Source organism: Topomyia yanbarensis, chromosome 2 (assembly GCF_030247195.1).
Source record: "Topomyia yanbarensis strain Yona2022 chromosome 2, ASM3024719v1, whole genome shotgun sequence".
NCBI lineage: Eukaryota > Metazoa > Arthropoda > Insecta > Diptera > Culicidae > Topomyia > Topomyia yanbarensis.
In genome coordinates this window covers 53,607,959-53,634,092 of record NC_080671.1, presented here as the reverse complement: position 1 = coordinate 53,634,092, position 26,134 = coordinate 53,607,959, and the positions used below count along the sequence as shown (strand labels likewise).

At 40.0% G+C, this 26,134-nt stretch overlaps 2 protein-coding genes across 3 annotated transcripts in view; one reads left to right on the top strand and one right to left on the bottom strand.

Moving 5' to 3' along the window:
- Positions 1-14,362: 14,362 nt before the first annotated feature.
- Positions 14,363-18,180, bottom strand: LOC131685110 (18S rRNA aminocarboxypropyltransferase). Of its 2 annotated transcripts, XM_058968565.1 has the most exons (4): positions 17,780-18,180; positions 17,541-17,725; positions 17,239-17,478; positions 14,363-14,571 (listed from the first exon to the last, which is right to left on the bottom strand). In XM_058968565.1, exons 1-4 carry the CDS (start codon positions 18,085-18,087, stop codon positions 14,462-14,464), a joined length of 843 nt encoding a protein of 280 aa, XP_058824548.1. In that variant the 5' UTR covers positions 18,088-18,180; the 3' UTR covers positions 14,363-14,461. The 2 variants fall into 2 exon arrangements, with proteins under 2 accessions (XP_058824548.1, XP_058824549.1); XM_058968566.1 differs by lacking the exon at positions 14,363-14,571 and having other exon boundaries at positions 17,007-17,478.
- Positions 18,181-18,313: 133 nt separating this feature from the next.
- The window catches only part of LOC131685102 (eukaryotic peptide chain release factor GTP-binding subunit ERF3A), a 31,678-nt gene continuing 23,857 nt past the window's right edge, over positions 18,314-26,134 (top strand). Inside the window, exon 1 of the mRNA XM_058968551.1 lies at positions 18,314-19,018. Within this exon, the coding sequence (XP_058824534.1) occupies positions 18,727-19,018 (292 nt within the window). The 5' untranslated portion in view covers positions 18,314-18,726. The remainder of the gene's footprint in view (positions 19,019-26,134) is intronic.

The window sequence follows — 26,134 nt, the reverse complement described above, 5'->3', positions numbered from 1 at the left end:
CTATTGTTCAAATCGCCTGACCATATTCGTCCGCCTGTATTTTTACTGGGAAGTAGCGCATCCGAGTTGGCAAAGAGCCCCCCCCCCCCCGTTAGCCACCAAATTGCCCTTTTTGACTGGGTGGGCACATTTTTTGCCTTTCTCAATAGAAAGGTATTGCAATTGCTCTGAAAACCGACTTTTTAACGGAGGCCCACAGGGCCGAGTGGCATATACCATTCGATTCAGTTCGTGGAGTTCGGCAAATGTCTGTGCGTGTGTATGTATGTGTGTATGTGCGTCGGTGTGTGTATGTGACCAAAAATGTCACTCATTTTTGTCAGAGATGGCTGAACCGATTTTGACATAGTCTCAAATGAAAGATACAACGTTCCCATAGGCTGCTATTGAATTTCTGATGGATCCGACTTCCGGTGGTGAGCACGATCACGCAGAAAATGTCGATTTTAATAAAATCTGCAATGAATGTATAAAGGTGAAATTTTTTCCAAAATATGACCACAACTGCTTCAATTTGTAGTATTAGGTCACTAACATCCGTTCAAAGTCTCTTTGGCCACCATCATCGGTTCTGGAAGCCCCGGCGGAAGTATCCAAATTCAGAATACTACACGCAGAAAAATGTATTGTAGTTACAACCAGGCTTACCAATATGACTGCCTTTTTACTACTGTCGCTTTGCAACAGAATATGATGTCTCTATGTGTGCTCGACGCTCTCTTGCTACAGCACGTTCGCTCGCCAAACCGAACTGTAATTTTTTTTTCCATACGTTTATTTGACACGGCATTTGCAAAAGCTTTTTACGCCAGTTTCTTTTTTTACATAGCACGTTACAAAAATCCTTAAGACTAATTTTAACTATACTAGTACTTTGTCTAAAACTAACACTGAAATCACTTTATTGTTTGCTTTTTTCCTTACATTGTTGTATTTCATACTGATCTAGTATTTTCGGGTGTATTTATTTACTTTTTTTTCTGTTATTGTCTAAATTTAAAAACTAAATATTCTAGGACACTTTAATTGGTGAATGATTAGCCTTGGATGAGAGTATGAGTAGATGAATTTAATTAAATTTTGACAGACGCTGTTTTTAGAAAATGATAGATAAGTTCCATGTATAGAGGATCGCGATACGCCAGGATGTCTCTAACAGGAACATGGATTGGTCTTCCTCGGACTTGTAAAGAATCTACTAATTGTGATCTGGCTTCACGATATTCAGTGCAGGACCAAACAACATGCTCAATGTCATGGTAACCTTCTCCACAAGCACAATGATTACCCTCAGCGAGCCCAATACGACGGAGATGCGCATCTAAAGTATAATGATTGGACATGAGCCTAGACATCACACGGATGAAGTCCCGACTTACATCCAATCCTTTGAACCATGCCTTCGTTGATACTTTAGGGATAATTGAGTGTAGCCATCGTCCCATATCTCCATTGTCCCAAGATGTTTGCCAACTAGCAAGTGTCCTCTGTCGAGAAGCGCTATAAAATTCATTGTAAGCGATGGGTCTTTCATATATTTCACCATCTAGTGCACCAATCTTGGCTAAATTATCAGCTTTCTCATTGCCCGCAATAGAGCAATGGGCGGGGAGCCACACTAGGGTAAATTTATAACATTTTCTTGTCAGGTTACTCAGAGATTCTCGTATCTTCCCCAAAAAGAATGGATCGTGATTATCAATCCTCTTTGAGCGTAGAGCTGCAATTGTGCTGAGACTATCAGTGAGGATAAAGTAATGGTTCGGGGGTAAAGTATTAATTATTTGAAAACTATAGTGAACTGCTGCTAGTTCCGCTATATAAACAGAGGCGGGTTCTGCAAGTTTGAGAGAAATTGAAAAATTATTGTTGAAAATACCGAAACCAGTGGCCTCACTGATTCGTGACCCATCAGTGTAAAACATTTTAAGGCAGTCTATGTGTTGATATTTACTTGTGAATATTTTAGGGATCTCCCGCGAGCGTAGATGATCCGGAATTCCACGAATCTCTGCTTGCATGGACGTGTCGAAGAATAAAGTGGATTCAGGAATATCTAGTATATTGACGTATGTGGGAACATACCTAGCAGGCGTTATTTCTTGTGACATGTGATTGAAATACACTGTCATGAATCTGGTTTGGGGTTGAAGCTCGACAAGTCTTTCAAAATTTTCAATTACCAGTGGATTCATAACCTCACATCGAATAAGTAAACGAGAAGAGAGATCCCAGAATCGGTCTTTTACAGGAAGAACTCCCGCTAGTACTTCAAGACTCATCGTATGGGTCGACTGCATGCAACCTAAGGCAATTCGTAAACAACGATACTGTATCCGTTCCAGTTTAATAATGTGAGTGTTCGGAGCTGAACGAAAACAGAAGCACCCATATTCCATTACTGAAAGTATTGTTGTTTGATACAATCTTATCATGTCACTTGGATGAGAACCCCACCATGATCCAGTTATTGTTCGCAGAAAATTTATCCTTTGTTGGCATTTCGTTATTAGATATCTAATGTGGCCTCCCCATGTGCCTTTAGAATCGAACCAAATTCCAAGGTATTTAAAAGTCAGGACTTGGGCTATCGTTCTACCAACCAACTGGAGCTGAAGCTGAGCCGGATCACGCTTCCTTGAGAAAACGACCAACTCTGTTTTCTCCGTAGAGAAATCGATGCCCAGTTTTAAAGCCCAAATTGATAAATTATCCAAGCTATCTTGCAATGGTTGTTGTAAATTTATAGCTTTTGGTCCTGTGGCAGAAACCACCCCATCATCTGCAAGTTGTCTTAGAGTGCATGGGCTGACAATACAATTATCAATGTCATTCACGTAAAAATTATAGAGAAGGGGGCTTAGACAAGAGCCTTGTGGGAGGCCCATGTAACTTATTCTGAGTGTCGCCAAATCGCCATATGAAAAATGCATGTGCTTTTCTGACAATAAATTGTATAGATAATTATTTAATATCGGTGAAAGACCACATTGATGTAGCTTCTCCGAGAGAACATCAATGGAGACTGAGTCGAATGCTCCTTTTATGTCTAAGAACACAGACGCCATTTGTTCTTTTTTTGCGTAAGCGAGTTGGATTTCTGACGAAAGTAGCGCCAGACAATCATTCGTTCCCTTTCCCCTCCCAAAACCAAACTGGGTATCTGATAGCAAGCCGTTCGCCTCAACCCAATTGTCGAGACGTCGTAGGATAATTTTTTCTAACAATTTCCTGATGCAGGATAGCATTGCAATCGGTCGATACGAGTTATGATCGGAGGCTGGTTTTCCCGGTTTTGGAATAGCGATAACTCTCACTTGTCTCCAGTCGTGCGGGACAATGTTCTGCTCAAGAAGCTTATTGAATAAATTCAACAAGCGTCTTTTTGCTAGGTCAGGCAGATTCTTCACCAAGTTGAATTTAATTCTGTCTAGTCCCGGAGCATTATTGTTACATGAGAGAAGTGCAATTGAGAATTCCATTATTGTCAAAGGCGAATCTATGAAATCGTTACTTGTGGGAGCATCGCGAGTGATTTTCTGCGCAGGAGCAGAATCGGGACAAATTTTCTTGGCAAAATTAAATATCCAACGATTCGAAAAATCTTCGCTTTCATTAGTCACGTTTCGATTCCTCATTCTTCTGGCTGTGTTCCAAAGAGTACTCATTGATGTTTCTCTTGACAAGCCATTAACGAAGTGTCTCCAATAACTAGATTTTTTGGCACGACGTATACTGTCAAATTTGTTTTGCAAAATGAAATAATTTTCAAAGTTTTCACGTATACCCCCTTTCTGTTTCATAATTTCTTTGTAGGCAACTTGTTTAGCTTCATATGCATCAGAGCACTCTTTGTCCCACCAAGGATTAGGGGGCCGTCTATTTATTGTCATTCCAGGATTGCATTTCGTTTGGGCTTGTTCTGCTGCTTCAATAATTAAACCCGCTAAGAATTCATATTCTTCGGTAGGGGGTAGCTCTTCTGTCGAAGCAAGAGAAGTGGAAATTAATGTTTCGTATGTTTTCCAATCAATATTTCGTGTTAAGTCATAAGGAACATTGATTGAATTCGTAAGGCCTAATTCACTGTTAATTGAAACAACGATTGGCAAATGATCGCTACCGTGAGGATCAGGTACAACCTTCCACGTGCAATCTAACCGAAGTGATGTCGAGCACAGAGATAGATGTAATGCACTTGGACGTGCAGGAGGTCTGGGGATGCGTGTTGTTTCGCCAGTATTTAAAACTGTCATATTAAATTCGTCACAAACATTGTATATCAAAGAGGATCGATTATCATTGTAGAGGGAACCCCACAATACTCCGTGCGAGTTGAAGTCTCCCAGTATCAGACGCGGAGCAGCCATGGATTCCACTACCTCAAAAATTTGACGTTGTCCAATTTGAACTTTGGGAGGTATATATATAGAAGCGATAGACATGTCTTTGCCTTTAATGTTCGTTTGGACAACTACAGCCTCAATGCCCGCAAACAAGGGGATGTTAATTCTATAGAAAGAATAGCACTTTTTAATTCCTAGAAGCACTCCTCCATACGGGGTGTCTCGGTCTAGGCGAATAATGTTGAAATCATTTAAGTTGAAATTAATGTTTGAGGTAAGCCATGTTTCACATAGAGCAAAAGCATCGCATTTTAAATTATGCAGTAAAATTTTTAAGGAATCAATTTTAGGTATGATACTTCTGCAATTCCACTGTAAAACAGTGATGGAATCTTTCATTGGAGGAGGTGAATTACCCATTGAAAGATACAATCGCTGCAAGGATGGGCCATTGAGCAATCAGCTGCTCTAAAAATGTTCTAATTGTTGGGAGGAAAGCTGAAAGTATACTCTTTAGTGGTTCAGAAATATTGAATGCTTTAAAAATCCAATCAACAATTTCAGAAAATTTCAATAATCCTACCCCCGGCTGAGGCTCAGAGGAAGTCGAAATTTTATTATTTCCAGTAATGGTGTTCTGTTTGGATTGTACGTTCCCAAAACCGGGCGGAATTGATTTCGGTTTTGAATCGGAATTTTTCGGTTTTGGGCGCAGTTTATCTATTGGTGGAGAAATTTTAAGGCCCTTTCTTGGCAGCTTGGGAAAAGAAGACTGTTTTCTTTTTCTGGAATTTCCGGGTAAAACAAATGATGTACCTTCGCACGCTCCGTCAGAGTCAGACTGTTCCGAAAATAGAGATGCGTAAGTGTTTTCTAAGAAGATGGGTTTAGGGGTAGCATTTTTCAACATTTCTGCATAGGAGCGCTTAGACCTCTCCTTCAAGGATCGTTTAATTTTATCCTCACGCAATTTATAAATGGGGCATGCAGGGAGCTCATGTGAGTTTTCTCCGCACATTAAACATTTTTCTGAATTTTCATTGCATGTATCCTCTTGATGAGAACCCCCACATTTGCCACACCGTGCCTTATTGGAACAGTAAGTGGCTGTGTGGCCAAGCTGTTTGCAATTAAGGCAATTCATTACACGAGGGATAAAAAGGCGAACAGGGAGACGAATCTTATCGATAATGACATAGTTGGGCAGCGCAGACCCAGCGAAAGTCACTCGAAATGAGTAAGACAGTCGATAAACTTTTTTATCTCCTTCGTGTGATACTGAATGCAATTGCTAGCATTCAAGTATTTTTACGTCTTTAAGTATGGTGTCTTTGAAACGACCAACCCCATGCTTAACTAATGTCGTTTTCGCTTGAAGCAGAAACTAACTCAGTTTCGGACCTAACTGCTGTCAAACCGTTTGTTTGAAGCCAGTTTCCAACCTAGGTTATGCGCCACTGAACTGAAAACCGGGTTGGGTTCCAACCTGAAATATATTTCGGGTTCGCTCACACCACCGCTGTTTGGCGAGAACCCAACTCAGTTTCATTAAAAACGTTCGTTTGAAGCAACTAACCTGGGTTAGTTTCTAGGTTCTCAATCGAAAACGACATAAGTCATCAACAGTCAAACTCGATTCTGTGATGACCCCATCTAAGCCGAACTGTAATGGCAACAGTGCAATCTTGTGAGAAAAAGTGCTGTTTGGGGACAGTCTGTACCGCGCTCGTTTTGTTGACAATATTCTACGCTAAACGTAGCGAGCCGAATGGGCTGTCGGTTTACCATTTTTTGTGTCTGCTGTTTCGCATAAACTGTCGCGGAGACAGCCTTCTGTGAGGGATAACATTCTTCGTCCAAACTGGTAAAACTGTCGCCTAGGGTTGTCATATGATGAATGTCACCATTGAACATTTGTATGGAGTTTGAATCGACGCAGCGGCAATAATTTGCGCTAAAGCGGATCCTGCACGAGCAGAATTATTGACAATAAATCATAGATTGATTCTGTAGAATTTAAATGAGATTGATGGAAGAAATCGATTTTTTTAATTAGAGGGGACTTTTGGATCCCAGGTATTTTTCAGCTATAGTAATACTGTAAAAAGCGTATGTATATAATTTTCATGACTGTAATGTAGCTCTGTTTTTTCTCACAAAATTTTGCGGTTCTCAGTTTTCGTGAGCGTGCGCTTTTTTGATAAATGTGTAAACCGAAAACAAGATTATTGTTGGCAACAACAATTAATTAAATTATGTGCATTATCGTGATTTTGGACCTGCCGTCTAATATCTTTTATTTAATATCTTATTTTAGGCGAGACTATCAACTGTTTTCGTTTAATCTGTGTGTGAATATGGGTTGATTCAATTCGGACCTTTTACCATATATACGATATACGCGATCGCGAAAAACCGTTTGAGAGGTCGAGCTATCAGGAAAAGATAAGTTTTCGTAAATCGATTCACAGATTTCTACGTTTATAGCTCATAACCTATTGTTAGGTAATTTAGCCCAACCCTTACTTTTTATGGAATTTTTGCCACAATTTTTTTATATCAAAGAGAACTTGTCAATTCACAATTCGAAACTTAGTGAAAATTAAATAGGAATAACTTAGGTCAACATAGGCATTTATTTCCATTGCAAAAGTCGATAAGACATGGGTGGTCCTAATTGGAACAGGGTTGGGGTAATTCGGACCTTTCATGTACTTTTGCGTAGAACCCTTAATACACAATACGGTACGATATCGGAAGAAGTTACCTTAGAAAAAATGTCCGCAATTGATCAGGCTTTCGGGGAAAAACATTTATTTGTGAATCGGTTGTAGTTCTATAGCTCATAAACCCTTACTAGGTCCGAATTGGCCGACCCCTAATGATTACTGTACATTAAATATGACATAAAAAATTTACTGAACATTAAATATGACATACAAAATTGAAAATTAAAGAATTTAAGCTGAAATTTCCAAAAATAGGATTTCGGAATTAAAAATCATATGATTAATATACGAGAAAATGAAAAATTGATGAATCTGAGAATTTAAAAATTTAGGAATTCAAAAATTTAGAAATTTAAAGATTTAAAAAATTAAAGATTTGAAATTTTAAATATTTTGAAATGTAAAAGGAAAAAATTTAAAATATTGAAGATTAAGAAATTTTGAAAGTCAGATTTAATAATTTTGGAACTTTAAAATTTAAAGATATAAAAATTAAAACATGAAAAATATATTTTTATTTAAAAGTTTATAAATACGAGACCGAGGGAATATTTTTACAAACCATTTTCAACTATTCTTGATGATGAAAGCCATCATTTTTTAAAAAACAAGGTTGTATTAGGGCAGTTTACCCCTAACAATAATAATACATTCCATATTAAACATAAAAAGTGATTGAAATTAATTTTTATTATTCTGTAGTACGTACGCTAAACAAAGCAATGTTAAAGGCATTTTTTCTTATTTTTAATGGGCCTATAGAAGTTAAATTTTAAGATAATTCTAAACTAAATATTAGTTAGAAATGTGATCTGATTCGCAATGGATAGGTGACCGTTGATTCACGCTAAACCTCCTGAATTTGCGGTTGCGGCACGGGACGATTAAAATTGTTGTATAATCCTGTTTTTCGGGTAAAATTGGTAATAAGAAAATGAGGTCATGACAGTAGAAATATTTTGTAGTTACCACATTTTAATTATTTATGGCTTAGCGCTGCTCACAACTCCCAATGGTTCACAACTCCCCAACGTCCCCTATTTCGAGGTGTACCTTGAAAAGTACAAAATGTTAGGACAATCTCGACAAACACGTTTGCTATTGAGTGGCATAATAAAACAAATAAAATAATCAGCTTGTTGATCACCTCGAACAAATGAGCATAACCAACAAATCACGAAAATATTTCAGGAGCCTGAAATCGGCGGCGCGCCCCTCTTAAAATTAAATTTAACTATATTATGTATTTCTCTATTGTAGCAACGCAATTTTTTAGCTTTCCTATGAAATAAAAAAAGCCTCATAACTCATGACCTATGTTCATGCTGCGATTCGTGACTAGGTGCAATCTGCATTTTCATCTACACGGCATATCAAAAATCCGTTTTCTGAAACCGTCCAACTTTCCGCAATACGTACTTCTAAACGATTGCTTTCTGCCCCGATACGGCAATTCGACCCACATCACCATTACTGAACAATTACTATCCAGCTTCACTCAAATGATTCTCCCCGCAACATAACAGTCTACCACAACGACTAAAAATATTTGCTCAGGTTTTTAATTTCGAACGACGTTAAAAATTCGCTAACTGTTTGAAATCAAATCAAAGAATGCTGGTTTTGATCCCGTCTGGGAAATGAATGAAAAAAAAACGAAAACCTTGCATGCAGCATTCATTCTAAATCGTTCAGTATTCCGCACCGTACTGGGCTTAACTAATGTACAGAGCACGACTTTCACAGAAAAAAATGTTCTTTGATTGCATCGATGTGTCGGTTCTACCACCAAGAACGATAGAAATGTTACGCAAAACTAACTGAGGCTGTCATCGCACATTAACTATAGTTGTAGACGTATGTGCAAACTGTCGTGTGCGGTACAAGACGTCAACGTTGCAAGTCGCATAACAGTTTTACTGAGAGCTGTCGTGCTTGATTCGGTCATCAAACTGTCGAAGCGAAAAGAAGACGACAGCCTCTGAAATACTGTCGCAAGGCTGTACTGTTGGAACCCCTGGTTACAACAATATTCTGGTTCAAGCTCAACAATAATTATTATTACCTCAGAGCTAATAGTATATATTGTTTAAATCAATCCGTAATATTGTTATTTTTACAATAAAATCAGTATTTGACGTTTCTTGGTTAAAATCACATTTTTGGTTGAATCAACAATATTAATATTGAAACGATCATCATTATGATATTATTTTAAAGACGTATACACGGTATGCTCTACAATATATTCTTGTTGAAATAACAATGTAATTAAAATATGTACTTTGCGGATTTATACTTATTTATTTTTTCGTATATATAAAGCTAATAATATTTAGCATTTTAGTTTTATTTTCAAATAAACATCGCAGCATTTTCCGAAACCCATAGAATCGGGTTAAAACAAAAGGGACAGCTCCTTCATTGTTCGCCAACGAGCCAGTAATAGGAAGTTGTACTATAAGTTTTAAAGAAAATGTTACATTTGATATTAAAAAATAAGTATTAAACTTACGGTTGACCGATTGGTGCCAGCAAATAGGCATTTCTAATTAATTATTCGCATTAAAACATGTCTGCCTAAAGTTACTTCAATCTGAATAAAGCAAACATATACTACACGCTGATTTGTTATTACGCAAGATCAAAATAAATCCAAATGTGGTTGAAATCACAATAATATTGTAAAATTAACAATAAAACAATGTTTATTTAACAATCCAATTGTTTGATCCAACAATAGAGTGTCGATCAGAATTAAAAGTGATAATTGTTGGTTTAATCGTGCGAAATTTCGCTGCGTGTAGTCACATCGCTTTCTCGGAGATGGCTAGACCGATTCAACTTAGTCTCAAATGAAAGGTGTTGCGCCCCCGCAAATGGATATTTAATTTCATCCCGATCCGACTTCCGGTTCCGGTGTTACAGGTTGTGGCGTGCGATCAAATTTCGCTAAAATGTCTCTCAAACAACTTAAATTTGCAGTTCTAGGTCACCGACGGCCAACCAAATTTTCGTTGACTACATTGAGACGGTTCCGGAAGTGCCCGGGAAAAGCGGCCATCTTTCAAAAGTAGAAAACTCATATCAGTTTCTCGGAAATGGTTGGGTTGATTTTCACAAACTTAGTCCCAAATGATAGCTATATTATCCCCACAGATGTCTAGAAAATTTCGTACGGATCGCTTATATGGTTCCGGAAATATAGACTAAACCGTCCGGTCACATATGAAATTCCAATATAAGCGGGAACTCAAAATTTTTTTCAAAGGACCCCATGAAATTTCAGAAATCGAATTCGTATTTTTGATGCCAAACATCTTTAAAATGCATGAAACGTCGAGATTTTATGTTATCACGAAAAAAAATTTAGTTTTTTGAAAACCGACTTTTTGGGACTTTGCCGATTTCGCACCTTTTTTCAGTTCAATATTACCGTGGCTGTTTTTTCTTTTGCAAAACTTTAGAACTCAAATAATGTTTTGTTTTCTTGTATATTTGTCATGTCATGTATAAAAATAAAATATAATATATCCATTTGAAAGCTTTTAATGAATATAAACAACGCAAACATTCTCGTGTTCATGATTAAGAAAGGCACAATTGCACCGCTAGGTGGATTAAAACAGGCTTTTTTCTGATGCGGTTGCCATTTTTTATCGTTAAACCAAGTTGGTTAAACCAAGAGGATGACATGACGTCACGTTATCGTAGTCAACATAACGATGTTGTTTGTAAACAAATGAACAAAAAATGCGTTCTTAACATGAACGAATAACCTTTTTATTTTTCACCACATTAGAGAAAGTGCACATTTTTTCTTTCATTAACTGCTACTGCTGATGGTTGAGGACAAGCGTAAAACGTCGTAAAACTGACCCCCATCGATCGGTGGATAAACGATGTTGCTTATTGTCAAACTATGTATGTAGGGATAGGGATCTCAGTTAGCTAGATAAAACTGATAAAACAGTAAGATATGAAGAAGAAAAACATAAACAAATGACGTAGGGAGTTTTTCTGTTGTTATAAGTTTTGTTGCGGTTCGGTCATAATTATTTTTAGCGGTAGTCTCGAGAAAAAGTGTCCCTTAGTATTCAAATCAGTTGATCCGAGCTGAAGATTGGCCCTTTATCTCTTATCTACGTGCGCCAACGAAGCAGAATGCTCGTTCAGATGTTGATGTTTGCTTCCAGGGTTCCGGACGTCATGTTTAATGTTACAAGTACAATCTTGATTCGCTGGTTGGACACTTTTTAACTGGACCGCTTTTTAGTTGGACCATTGTTCAACTAAAAAGCATCTGAACGGCAAAATCTCGTGTCAAATTTACTTTGACAATCAATCTGACAATATTTAGAGATGTGAACAGATGCATTTACACTGCCAACATCTCCTTTGGAGTTTTTGACATTTGTCAGTTGGTCCAACTAGCGAATCAAATTCGTTAGTTGGACAAGACTGTGGCCCAACCGAAAATTTCAAGGTTTATATGATTATAATGGAAAAAAAATTAAAATTGAAAATAAATTCTTAAAAAATCACCTCATCAATCAATTCATGAGAACACTATATAGGAAAACCAACCAATTTTGGACTTCTAGAGGAAGTGAAATTACGTGAACGTCAAAAAATGTTTGCTTGCCTATGTTTTTAATGCAATACATGCATGAGTCTGCTCCAAAATTACTGTTCCTGAAAGAAAACTGTCAATGGATGTTTTATACATTGACATAAACTTGAAAATGACATTTCTTCACAGCATGAATTTTTCACATTTCGGACCAAGCATATTTTGGACACACTGAATGTGACTGAATATATTTTGGAAACAGTGAAGTTTTTTCTACTGCAGACTTAACAAAGCAGCATTAAATGTTATGCAATAGAGTTAACAATAATATATTTCGTGTAACAATTCATCTGTAGCAATATTATGGAGTAACATCCTCAAGTGGATGATAAATCAAGGTTCAAAGTTCATCAGGAATCCTCTTGTACTAAATATTAATTCTTTTGTTTGCGAAGGGGTTTCTTGTTATTCTTTCTAAGCTCAGTTTTTCTTTGTTTCTCTTCCTTTACTTTCCTTTTTTCTTCAGTTTTCGCCTTGTGGTATTCAACTGTTCGGAGCAATGTTAAAACAGCAGGACTACGTCGCTTGAATCGTGATGTTCCTGTTCGTGTGAGTGTTTCAGGCGATTCTGGGAATTCAGTAAGCACACTTATCATCAATATTTAGCTGTGATATGTTTCTTAGATTTGTCAACAAATTCGAACTACAAATGTTCTTCAACATGGATTTCAGAAGTCTCCTCTTTGGTCATATTATGGTCTTCAATCAAATGTTCCTCAATCGTTTGATTTTCGACATCCATTGGTTTGAACATTTTTAAATAATTTGACCAAAAAGAGCAGGCGACCTACCGTTACGAAATTTTTCACTTTTTGATTATTCTAACTCGATAAACAAATAGCTGACAAGAAAGAAAATCGAGGGGTGTCAAAAATAAGTTGATATCAATTTTTTAAGACATATTGTGGACACCATTTATTCAAGATTTTTTAGGTAAAACATTACGAAGAAACCTTTTCAAACACGTAACGTGCATAATACTAAATCAGACAAACTAATTAAATCTATAAAAAATATTATAATTGTACATTTAACTCCAATTTGAAAATGTATCATTTCCACCGGTTCCTATTGGCTATCGTTGAAACATGAAACGTTTTCGGTGATATTTTTGAAAACTATGGATTCTGTTCCATTTTAAACAATTAGAGATGAATGAGATGAGCTAATGATATTGAAACTTAATAGACAACCCAAGGAATGTAATTACTGCATCAAACCTAGCAAATGCAGAGAAACTTGGCAGTGTAGGAAGCAAATACATTAACAGGGTCAAAAATATGTAGGGGCCAAATTTGGTTGGTTACCCTATTTCCAAAGGTATTCTTCTACTGAACACATTCGTGGAACATTGTAAGTTAGTGAAAATTCGCTGAGAAAAGTGAGGTTGCTATGATTAATAATAAAATTCCACTTGTTTTAAAGTCATGCTGCTTCTTTAGTTAATAACTAATTCCATATAAACTTTGAAATTTTTGGAGGGTCCGTAGACGCAACCGATTGGTACCAAAATTTGCACAATTACTAATTACAGTTAAACTCATTCCGGAACCGGTTCAGATTTCTGAATCCCAGTAAAGCTCAGCCGGAATTGAACTGGAATTCTGGCTGGTTCCAGTTCGTACACGGGCTCCAGTGACACAACCGATTCTAACTAGAATCGGTTGTGTCACTGGAGCCGGAATACGAACTGGAACCAGCCAGAAATCCGGTTCATTTCCGGCTGAGCTTAACTGGGATGGAGTCAGTATGGTTTCCAGCATTTGAGCTGGAATCCATATTGGTTCCATTCAGCTAAAAGCCAAAAATTGAACCAGTCTAACAATTAAAGTGTGCACGCAGAAGAATCAGGCTTTTTTGAATCAACAAAACGTTTTGTTGAATCTAAAACGTGGCGAATGACTGTTTCAAACTGAAATGGGCGTTTTTCGAAAGCATGTATTTGGTTTAGTTCAACAAATACTTCTGTTTACATTTTAAATAGAAACATTGTTGAATCAAAATAAAATTTGTTAGATATAACTGATCCCTTTGTTAAAAACCAGCAGAATCTTTGTATAATTTCAACTATAGTATAAATTTGAGTTGTTCTCTCCTTTGGTTGATACAAAAGATTTGTTTTTGTTTTTTCAAACTTGTTCGTTCGGTTAAACTTACCATGATTTTGTTATTTCAAACGAAATATTTGTTGAAACAACTGAAAGCCAACAAATGAATTAGTTGGTAATTTCAACCAGCAGTATTGATTGAATCAAACCTGAATCTTGTTTGTCACTATATCAAACAAGAAAATAATTGTTCTTTAAAACCAAATTTGTTTATTTTTACTATTTTTTTTCTGCGTGTCTAAATGTTTGTTCCTACTAATCCTGAAGGGCGACTAGCACTCGTCTAAATTAATCAATACGCTCAATCAAAACTACTCCAAAGTTGAGTTCCGACTAGAGCACTCTACACGCTCATTCAAAACTACTCAAAATTTGAGTTCAGAGCACTCAATTTCAAAAATAGAGGCAGTCTGTAAAAAAATGAGTTTCAATTTGAGTAGAATTAACTCAACTGGTGAGTAACCATTAAATTTTTAAAGCTTCGGGTGAAAAAAAATAGTTATTCTCAAGTAAAAGAGCATGGAGTTTAACGCCGAATAAAACCATTATAAAAGATCATGCCTCGGAACTAGTAGCTGTAGAGTCGACGCGGAACATTCAGGAAACTAAAAGGTAGGTTTCTCTGAGTTTTGTTTTTATTCAAATCTAAATTTCTTTCTTGTTTTTATAGTTTAAGCCATTAATACGAAGTGCCGATTGGCATGAAAGAGATGTCCAAAACGTCGTCGGATTATATTTCCGGACATCGCTAGCGCCTGGAAGTACAGGTAAATGATAATTGAAGTATCGATATCATTCTTTGTAATAATAAGAAAAATACTAAATGATTATTTTTCACATTTGATTTTTGAGTAAAATGTACTCAAATTTGGCATTTGCATCTCAAACTCAAAACTGAGTAAATGAGACAAACTCATTTTTTGACTACGTGCACTTTTTATGAAATAGAGTGGCCAGCCACTCAAATTTGAGTTGCTATGAATGAGCGTGTAGTTAGAGTGTGGCCAAAGGTCATGACGTATCCAAACGAACATGGAATTTGACGTATACACAATAGAAATACGTCAAATTTCATGTTCGTTTGGATACGTCATGGCCTCTTGACCACACTCTAACTAGAGTGCTCTAGTTCCGACCCCCTCAGAAAAGATGTTTCAAAATTGTTCAACGAAGGATGTTCGTAAGACCAATGTTGCGCGACGTCCAACTGGCGTCCATCGTTGAATCCGCGGTCCAGTTAAAAAATGATCAACCAGCGAATCACGATTGTACTACGAGATCCGATTTGCGGAATATGAATGAGGGGTAACTCCATTGGAATATATATTTAAGCGCGAAAAACGTAGTAAACGATCGCTTTGTCTTTTCTGGCCCTGCACACTAAGCTGAAAATGCAGATAAAATACCTGTGCCTCCCCACCAGCATATTCCAATTAGAAGTATAACGATTAGGGCTTGAAACTCGCATCCATTTAATGAATAATGGATCTCGATGGATTCTCCTTCGTCACTACCTTCTTCGTTACTAAATACTTATAAAACAAATCCATCAAGACAAACCTCTTTATTCTTTCGATTCTACGGAAGCGAGTTGCAGAAGCAGTGGCTTTCGTTTTCCTATGACAATACGATTATTCAATCTCGTTTTAATATTAAATCGGTAATTTTCGATTCTCATTTAAATTTTCATAAAATGAAATTATAGCAATATGCATCACAAAATGCAACTAGAATTTGTCTTCCAATATTATCGCTAGTTCATAAATCCACGGAATCGAACAACTAGTTTATTGTCGTTAGCCTAGCACTAAGCTCAATATCGAAGAGACTAATGTCGCTCTCAATCCTAAAGCGAAAAGTAGAGACCAATAAATCGTTTGAAACATGCTGAAAGCGTTTGAGGCAAATGAAACACTACAGTCGTGGTTCGCTGGTTGATCACTTTTTAACTAGACGGCTTCTTAATTGTACCACAGACTAACAGACATAACACTCGAAAATAATTCTTCGCCCGCTTTAACGGTCATTTAAAAAATATCTTTTAGATGAGACTGTGGCTGCATTTGAGATTATGGCGCCACTGATATAAGCGCAAGTATACGGGGGATAGACCACTAGTGAAAAATTGTTCCCGAGCCCGAAGGATAACCCTTTTGCAAATGAGTGGTTGGGACCGTGTATAAAAGGTGGAGCTAGTGTTATAGTAAAATTGGCGGATCGATATTTTTTGAAGGAATTTACTTATAGTGTTATGTCTGTTAGTCTGTAGTTGTACCTCCGCTTGTTGGATCGTTGTCCAACTAAAAAACATCTGAACGCCAAATTCCCGTCTAACAAGCAATCTGACAATATTTGACGATGTGATCAGCTACATTTAGATTATTAACGTCTGTTATGGAGTTTTTAACATGACGGTAGCACAGACTAACAGACATAACACTCAAAAACAAAGCTTCGCCCGCTTTAACGGTCATTTTAAATATATTTGTAGTTGGGACTGTGGCCACATTTGAAATTATGGCGCCACTGGCATATGAACAAACATATGGGGGATAGACCACAAGTGAAAAATTATTCGCAAACCTGAGGGGTAACCCACCAGTAAATGAGTGTTTGGGACTGTGAATAAAAGGTGGAGCTAGTGTTCTGGGAAAATTGTCGGATCGATGTTTTTTGAGGGAATTCCCTCATAGTGTTACGTCTGTTAGTCTGTGACGGTAGGTCCAATTAGCGAATCAAATTCGCTAGTAGGACGGAGGGTATAGCACATCCGGACAACTAGCGAATCACAACTATACTTCTGTGATTATTCTATTCTTACCCTTTCACAGCCAGTATTGAAAAGCAGTTATTCTTTAGTGTTTTTCTTGTCAGCATTGATATTTGAAGCATATTATGTGTAATATGTTGTAAATATTAAAACTGCCAGGCCTGCTGTACAGTTTGGTTCAAAGATGTTTCAAATTATACGGCAATTAAGTCACTCATTTAATGAATAATCTAACTAACGAATCCTTTTGAATGTTGAATAATGAAGAAACAAGGACAACCGTATCGATCGTTTCAGTTCAAAGGGGATATGATAAATCGTTGGGAGTGACTTGGCTAAGAAAGTTAATGTCACTCCTTCGGTCCTTTGGGATGGGACAAACGTTCACCTTGCCCTGGTTAGTAAGCCTAGGTTAAAGCGCCTTTACTCGCTCTACACGATTGTAGTTATGTGATCATATCAAAAAATCATCTTTGTCCCCTTCTATATAAGCATAATCTCAGGGACTTTGGTCAAATTATATGCAATTCACGTTCATCAAGGGTTCAAAAACTTCGCGACGAAATCTGGTCAATTTTCAAATTAAAATTAGGTATTTAAACTTAAATTTATTCGCTTTCTTCGCTCTCACTCGGAGGTAAATCCAACTCACGACTTCTGTTGCTATGTTCAGCTCTGGTCTTCTCTAGATATTTGTTCTGCACCTCAAGAATCTCCTTGCTATTCTGGCAAGCAGCATATAGGTTCAGCAGCTCGGCATTCAGTTCCAGGAAAGAATGTCCCCAAGAAAACTTGCCTAAATACCACATAGCTTCCTCCTTGTAGCCGGTGATATACATGGAAGCGGCTATTGCTTCCACGCAGGATAGCTTGCAGGGTTTCCCGTAGTTAACTATCAGCAATGTACTGCATACATTAGATTCTAAATTTGCATAAAAAAATTAGATTAATTACTTGGATTTGCAGCCACCAGGAAAGGCAATAAACGAGGATTAGGCGACTTCATTTTGTTAAAAGGCGTTTCTTCGAGGCGTGCCCACGAGCAATCAACGACGGCGATTCCGGAGTTTTCTATTATGCTTCTATCTAACGGGCTCACGCAATTGACACCAACCGGTGTTAGGACTAATCCAGGGAATCTATAACATTAGAGATTGTAAGTATATCGAATGCAGCTTTAATATACTACATACTTTTGACCCAACCGCAGATTGCTGATTAATCCGTGTCTTGCTAGTTTCCTACCGGAACATTTCTTAGGATCACAGTGATTCAAATCCCACATACTGACCGGGAACTGAGGCGGTTTCCCCACATCGAATTTGTTTTCCGGGCTATCCTCATCAGCGGAATCCTCACTAGAGTTTGCAACCGGTTCTTCACCGGAACTATCCGTTGAACTTACCGCAAGCTCAGAAAGTTTTTCTGCTAACTTTTTGTGTTTACCCGTGTTTGCAGTATTTCGATGGCTTTTCTTTTTGAAATTACGCGATTTATTCATTCTTTTGATGTCCTGTAATTCCCGATATCCGATAATAATTTAGACATTCAGGTGAAATAAAGTGTAAACAAAAACAAACACGTGCGTTCTGAATAATCCCCCTTCAGAATTTTCAAATGTCAAAAAAACTGGTCTAATATTTGTTTGCTGTCAGTTTTGACAGTTGCCTGAGAGAAAGTATGCGAGAGCAGAAAAAAAGAGCGGAGTGTGTGAGCATAAAAAATCAGTCTATGTGGCCATCTTTGACGAATGTGGTTTGAAAGGAGTGCGACAAAAACGCGTGTGTGATTCGGAAATCGCTGATTTTTCACAGGTTTTCTGTCGCGGGAAGTTTTCACGGAACCCTGGACATTTTTGTGCCAGGTGGTGGTTGGTTGCAAGTTCAAAACTAGGATTTGACCCCGTTTGTGAAAGGGGTTTCCTTTTTCTGTTCGTCGGTGTCTTCTTTTTCGGTTCTTTTGTTCCCATTCCTCCTTACGGTTTCGGCACCGGACGACTGTCGTTTCGGAGGAGGAAAGGTTTCGCGTTCCGTTTCTTCGGTTGCCATCCGGATCAGCAGTGCATTCTAGGAACGCAATTTAGGCAACCCTACGTTGTGCGGTTTTTTCTAGTTTTTTGTGAATAAGTAGCAAAACGAAGATGGCCCAAGATAGCGATTCGAACGAGATTAGTGCGAAATTCTCCACCCTAAACGTGAATGCACTGGAATTTGTGCCGAGCTTCGCCACCTCGGCTGCCTCTGCCGCCGTCGTGGCAGCAGCTGTAGAACCCGTACCAGCGACAGTATCCAGCACTACCGGTACTTCCTCTTCTGGCGGTGGCAATTCACCGACTTCAGCTGCTGCCACACCGACACCTCCGTCGAGCAGTGCGGCTCCGACTCCAATGGACGTCAAAGGGGACGAGGAAGCCAAAACGCCGGAAAATAATGGTAAGTGACTAACATATTGTCTGGTACTTCCCCCGCCAGGATGTCCACACTGAAAAAGCGTAAAAGTTACGCGAGGAGATGCAATTGTGGGCGAATATTGCCGAAACCAGAGCAAGGGAAAGTCCTTACGTCACGTACAGTGTATAAAAAAATGGATTAAACCGCTTTTGACTGGCTATCACTTCATTTCTTGACTGCTTGGTTGTGACGTCTTCGGCTGCTAATTGTTCTTCACATAAAAATGTAATGAAATCACCTCTGTTATACCGGAACATCTGCAGTTTCATCGTGTGTTAATAGTCGTAATATTTCTACCATGGGCTCAATTGCAGATTGTTGGATTTATGTTAAACTGGTTAAACTAACAATGTCAAAGTCTAGTGCAAAATATTTAAGTTATCGTCGTAGTGTCGTTTATACAGGAAAAATTACCAAAGTCAAAGGTAAATTAGAGCAGAATAGTGTAATCAGGAATATGAGTTAAAACTTATGAAATGAACTGAAAATATTCTGTGATTCGTTTTTCCATAGAAAAATATGAGTGGTGTCACACACCATTTTCTGCGAAAAGACTTATTACAATATTTTACGCAATTCCATAATTATGGGGTGATTGAGAGCACAAATGCCATATGAGTAATAATTGTAAAATCATCGAAGCACGTGTAGGGTGTAGGCGCGTAGATGGTGCAATGGTGAGGCATTGAGTTATCAAAATTCTTTTTTTTCATCGAAAGAAGCATTTTTTGTTAGGGACAATACTGCCGCTAGAAGCATAACTGTCCCATGTGCTATGGGAATCCCTATACACATGGGACAATTATGCTTCTAGCGGCAGAATACTGTTCATAATTACAAGTCAGTCCCATGTTCTTTGGGCCCTTTTATCTACACGGGACTGACTGACACGAATTTGGGTAGAACACACTCAGAATTCTGGCAGAAGCAAGACAGAACTCCGGCTAGCTTTATTGGGTGGCAGCTCTTATTGATAAGTTGATCTGCATATTTGCCTTACTTCATTGAAAATTTGCAGATATCGATTCTGGAGGACTTCGAGACTGAATGTTTATTGTATGACTACTGATAGATCTATGCAGACCATAATTCATAATCCTGATGAAGATATATGTGAAATGATATGTCAGATCGCATATTTTATGTACTTAACCGAATGGGACTGGAATAGATGAAGAAGAACCAACACTCTGATGCCAGGCGGTTATTTTTACAAGCCAACATTTGCTTTGTTGTTATTGTTCTTGTTTGATTTGTTATTTATCAGTGGTCACTCTGGCTGGCACAACAGTTGTTGGAAAAAAGTGTCACTACCAAAATTGAGGAAAACTTATGAGGCAAAAGACAAACCCCAAGTAACAGAAACCGTGTTTCTCTCAAGAACAACAAGAATAGGTCCGGAAAGTGAAAGCATAGGTCCGGTACGAAACAAAGGTTAAGCACTCATCGTCAAAACTAGCGATGGCAGGCACGAGAAGGAACTGTGCGCAATGCGGATAAACCCGGCACTCATAGAGCTGGGCTCAGACGTCAAGAAAATTCGGCGCGCCCGAACCGGAGATTCGATCCTGGATTTGAAAAATGGGTCCGAAGTCAAACAGCTCTACTTATAAAGTGCTCACTGGGAAAGTCATGGACGAAGCGGTGGAAGTGCGAGCCTTTTGTCCAGTGGCAATCATCCAGAAGTGCAGATGACGATCCGAATGAGGAAGGGCCTTTCGGCACGCAAGCGGTTTCGGTAGGGCTTCCAGTCGAAGCAGCAAACAAGGCACCAAAACCGAAGAAATTATTTGGTCGGTATGTCCAGTGAGTGTCTTTCAGCAACCGAAAGTGTGCTTCAAGTGTCTAGAGTTCGACCACCTGGCGAGAAATGGTGGTGGACCTGGCAGGAGTAAATCATGCAGAAAGTGCGAAAAAGACTCACAAGACAAAAGACTGTTGACAGGCTTCTAGATGTCTAATCTGTGCAAACGAAGAAGGTAACAACCACGTTACAGGAGGCTCACGATGTCCTTCAAACAGGCGACTGCAAAGAAGTCACAGTAAAGCTAACGCAAATCAACCTCAACCACCGCGATACAAGACTTGCTGCGGCAATCTGTAGCGGAGTATAAATGCGATTTAGCAATCATCTCGGAGCTATACCGTATCCCGGCCAGCGATGGAAACTGGATGTCAGATAACGCGAAGTCATCGGTGTTTTTGACGACGGGTAGATATCCATTTCAGGAAGGGTTTTTTCGCACAGATGAAGGCTTTGTAATCGCCAAAATCAATAGTCTTCTTCTGCAGCTGCTACGCATCTTCGCGGTAGACGATCGATCGATTCACAGAAATTCTAGATAAGCTGACAAGAGCTCATCAATCGGAGACCAGTCGTTCTAGACGGCGATTTCAACGATTCGGCAGTAGAATGAGGCGCCAGCTGCGTCACCATTGGCTCAGTGTTACTACGAAAAAGAAGCTCGGCTAAACAACGAGGAGCTGGTAGTGGTGGCAAAGGCCTTGAGAATCAAGACAGCCTCGGGCCCAGACAGTATCCCAACATGGCTCCGGAAACGGCAATCCTAGCGAATCCGGATATGCTTAGGACCACGTTGCAAAAGTGTATCGATTATGGTAACTTCCCCGCCATCTGGAAGCGACAAATTCTTGTGTTGTTGTCGAAACCAGGCAAGGCCCCTGGGGATCCTTCAGCATACAGGCTGATATGCCTGCTGGATACAGTCGGCAATGTACTTGAAAGAGTAATCGTTAACCTGGTTCACAACATACACCGAGGGAGAGAATGGCCTATCCAATATGCAGTTCCGTCGGCTTCCGGAAGAGTAGATCCACTGTGAAAGAGAAGAGTACTCGCAACGGAGGCGATATATGCTGTGAAAGTCTGGATACGCGAGAAAAAGCTGTCGTTAGCTCACCACAAAACCAAGATGGTTGTGATAAGTAATCGAAAGGCAGTGCAGCCGGTGGTTTACATAAATAATATTGCGAACGAAGGGACGCGGTGAATAGAACCAATCGTTCAGATATTGTCAGCGTTGCAACGAAGATGGCGAGAAGACCAACGACCAGCAACGTAGCAGTGCAGGGCTTCGGGTCGTCAAGGCACCGATGAACCATTTCAACCGGAATGACCGGATCGACCTTGGCACTCGACAAGTTAATTTGCTGAAGAGAGATAAAGGAGCGACCACCACCCAGAATCGCAGGACCAACCTCGGAATCTGCCGGATAACATCGGGTTTGGAAGAATTTCCACGGCCGGCGCACTCTTTGTCCGACTAGGAATCCACCGTCGGGGACTATTGCGAGTAGTCTGTTGCAAATCGTCGGGGTACCAATGAACCGTATCTGACAGTAAGCCATTTGCTTTGACACAATTGTTGAGGCGAAACAGAAACCTTTTCTCGAACAACTTCGGCACACTGGACAGCAGCGCAATCGGCCGATATGAGTAGTGGTCGGAGGCTGGTTTTCCTATTGTTGGGATGGCGATGACTCTCACTTGCCTCCAATGATGAGGGACAAAGATACCCTCAAGGTACTTGCTGAATAAATTCAACCAGCGTCATTTTGAGGTGGACAGGAGGTAGATTTTTCAGTAGGTTTAACCATCACCGAAAACGGTGTTTCGTTCGCGATAACGTGGGGGACCCGACGGTAGGTCTACTATGCCGGAGCGGAATCCGGACAAACCTTCTTGGCGAAATCGAATATCCATCGGTTTGAATATTCCTCGCTCTCGTTAGTACTGCTTCGGGTTCGCATGCCGTGCCCCAAAGAGTGCTCATCGACGTTTCTTTTGTAAACTCATCGACGAACCGGTGCCAGTGACTACGTTTCATGGCTTTCATCAAACTTTTCATCGCGTACTGTCGATACTTACTTACCTTACCGTTCAGACTAGAGCCTTGTTGTCTCTTGTTGTATGCAGAAGCCGTCTTCACTCCACTCGGTCCATTGCTGTTTGTCGCCAGCCTCGCCGTCTTCGAAGGGTCCGCAGGTCGTCCTCTATCTGGTCGATCCACCGTGCTCACTGTGCGCCCCGTCTTCTTGTTCCTGTAGGGTCGCCCTCAAGAACCATTTTCACCGTCGTCCGACATTCTTACGACGTGTCCAGCCTACCGCAAAGTTCTATTTTTGCGGTGTGTGTGCGATGGATGGTTCTTCCAACAGCTGATGCAACTCATGGTTTATTCGCCTGCGCCACTCTCAGTCTTCCAGCTGCACGCAACCATAGATGGTACGCAAAATCTTTCGTTCGAAAACTCCAAAGGCGCGTTGGTCCTCCGCGAGCATAGTCCAGGTCTCGTGGCCGTAGAGGACCACCGATCTATTCAGCGTCTTGTAGATAATCAACTTCGCGCGGCGGCGAATTTTGTTCGACCGGAGCGTCCTCCGGAGTCCAAAGTAGGCACGATTTCCCGCCAAGATCCGTCTCTGAATTTCTCTGCTGGTATCATTTTCGGCGGTTACCAGTGAGCCCAAATACACAAATTCGTCGACCATCTCGATCTCGTCTCCGTCAATCCTAGCTCGGGATGGGAGGTTCACATTGTCGTCTCTAGAACCTCTTCCTCTCATGTATTTTGTCTTCGAAACGTTGATGGTAAGTTCAATCCTGCTGGCTTCAGCTTTCAGTCAGATGTACGTTTCCGACATCGCCTCGAAGTTCCGTGCCATTATGTCAATGTCGTCGGCGAAGCCAAGAAGCTGGACGGACTTCCTGAAGATCGTGCCACTCGTGTCTATCCCCGCTTTCCTTATTACACCTTCTAACGCAACGTTAAACAGCAGGCATGATAGACCATCACCTTGCCGTAACCCTCTTCGAGATTCAAAGGGACTCGAGAATGTCCCTGATACTCGAACAACGCACATCACCCGATCAATCGTCACTTTGACTAATCGTGTTAGCTTATCCGGAAAACCGTACTCGTGCATTATCTGCCATAGCTGATCTCGCTCGATGTGCGGGCGTACGTCGATTTGAAATCGATGAACAAATGATGTGTGGGCACGTTGTATTCGCGGCACTTCTGCAGAACCTGCCGAATCGTGAATATTTGGTCCGCGGAATCCTAGTAGTGCCCCACGAACTTGCTTGCAAATAGTGACAATCGGCGGCAAAGTATTTGGGAGAGGATCTTGTAGGCGGCGCAAAGTAGTGTGATCGCGCGGTAGTTTCAGCAATCCAACTTGACACCCTTTTTGTAGATTGGTCAAACGACACTCTCCATCCACTCCTCCGTAAGAATCTCCTCATCCCAAATTTTGGCGTTCACCCAGTGCAGCGCTCTAGCTAGTGTTTCACCACTGTATTTTATTAGTTCGCTGGATAGTTGATCTACACCGGCAGCTTTGTTATTTTTCAGCCGACCGATCTTCTCCTTGACTTCTTGGAGATCAGGGGCCGGCAGCCTATCGTCTTCTGTGTGTGCTCCAAGATCCGTTGCCGCCTTCGTCCTATGCTGCTTCACCGTTGAGGTGCTCGTCATAGTACTGCTTCCACCTCTCAATCACATCACACTCGTTCGTAAGAAGGTTGCCGTCTAAGTCCCTGCACACATCGCGTACTGTCGATAGTTAGTGGCTAACCTGCCGTTCCGGAATGCTTTATATGTGGCGTATTCCCCCACGTATACGTCTGAGCACGGCGTTCGCGCTTGGTACTCGTTGCGTCTGAGGTTGAATCGCGGTATTGAGAATCAAGTCGGACAGAAACTTGTACTCTTCCTCCGGTGGACGTACTTATGTCGGGTCGATAATATCGGATATCGATGTCGCGTAGCTCTTCCAGTCAATGTTCCGTGTGAGGAACATATTCCGATGTTGTTGATCCAGAGGTGAAAATTATTATAATAAAGCAAATAAATAATGTAATGCAAAACAGTGATCAGATCCGTGATTTAGTTTAATAAGTTAGCTATCGAAGGATACGATCGTTGCAAGGAGGAACCATTGTTCAGTCAACTACTTTAAGACTATTATCACTGTCGGTAGAATAGCGACCAGCAAGCTGTTCAGAGGATCGGTAATATTGAAAGCTGTGAATATCCAGTCCCCAATATCAAAAAAATTCAGTAGTCTCGTTTTGGGTTGAGTTTTTGACTGTAAAATAGGACCACCTATAATTTTCGGTGCATCGGGAAGTGTTGGGAACTATTGGTTGTAAATCATTTACCCAAAATCAGGAAGGGTCATCTTCGGGTTTGCTTTAGCACTTCTTATCGAGGCATTGTTTTTCTTTTGTTCACTCATTTGGGACAATCTTGTGTCCTTACGAGGAAGCTTGGGAGAGTCCATCTTTGGTCTTTTCCTTGAGTTTCCTCGGGAATACCTCGCAGGAGCCATGAAAGGCATTATCGTTAGTTGGTAAGATTACACACACACGTTTTCAGAGGCAAATGTATGTCCTAGCAGTTTGCAATTGGAGTGATTCATGACCCGTGGTACAAACAAACGAACAGGTAGATAAGCCTCCTCCACTTCAACGTAGTTCGGAAAACCGTATCCACGCGAATCATGCAAAACGAATCTGATGCATAAAATATCACATTATAGATTGACATTTAGTGCAACTGCTTGCACTCCAATATCTACACTTATTGAAGTTCAGGATTCCTAAAGCGGCCGACCCCGTCGTTCCTCGGAACATTGACAGTTAGACCCGTATTACTGACAAGACCGTCAATCTTCACATTGCGGGCAGTAATGTATACGCGGTACTCTGGTTGATCTTTTTGGTGCAAAGGCACACGATAGCAAAAAATATCACGTTTGGTGAAACGGCAAAGGCCATTTATAATTCAGCGGGTGGTTAAGCCACGAAAATGGTGTAGGACAAAACGGTAATTTAGCGACAATAGTCGTCATAGTGATTTTGCGGGTGGTCAAGCCAAGAAAAGGTTCATAAAAAGGGTGCAAGAAGTGTCACTAAGTAATTATAATTAATCAAGCGTTTTGTGAGGACACAGGTCCCACCGAGGCACAAAAAGCAAGGATTTTGTGGGGCTGAAAAAAGAGTAGTGATCATCAAATACAAGTAATAAAAAAATGCTGCTGTATCGTGTTATAAGCCGAAAATTCAGTGGC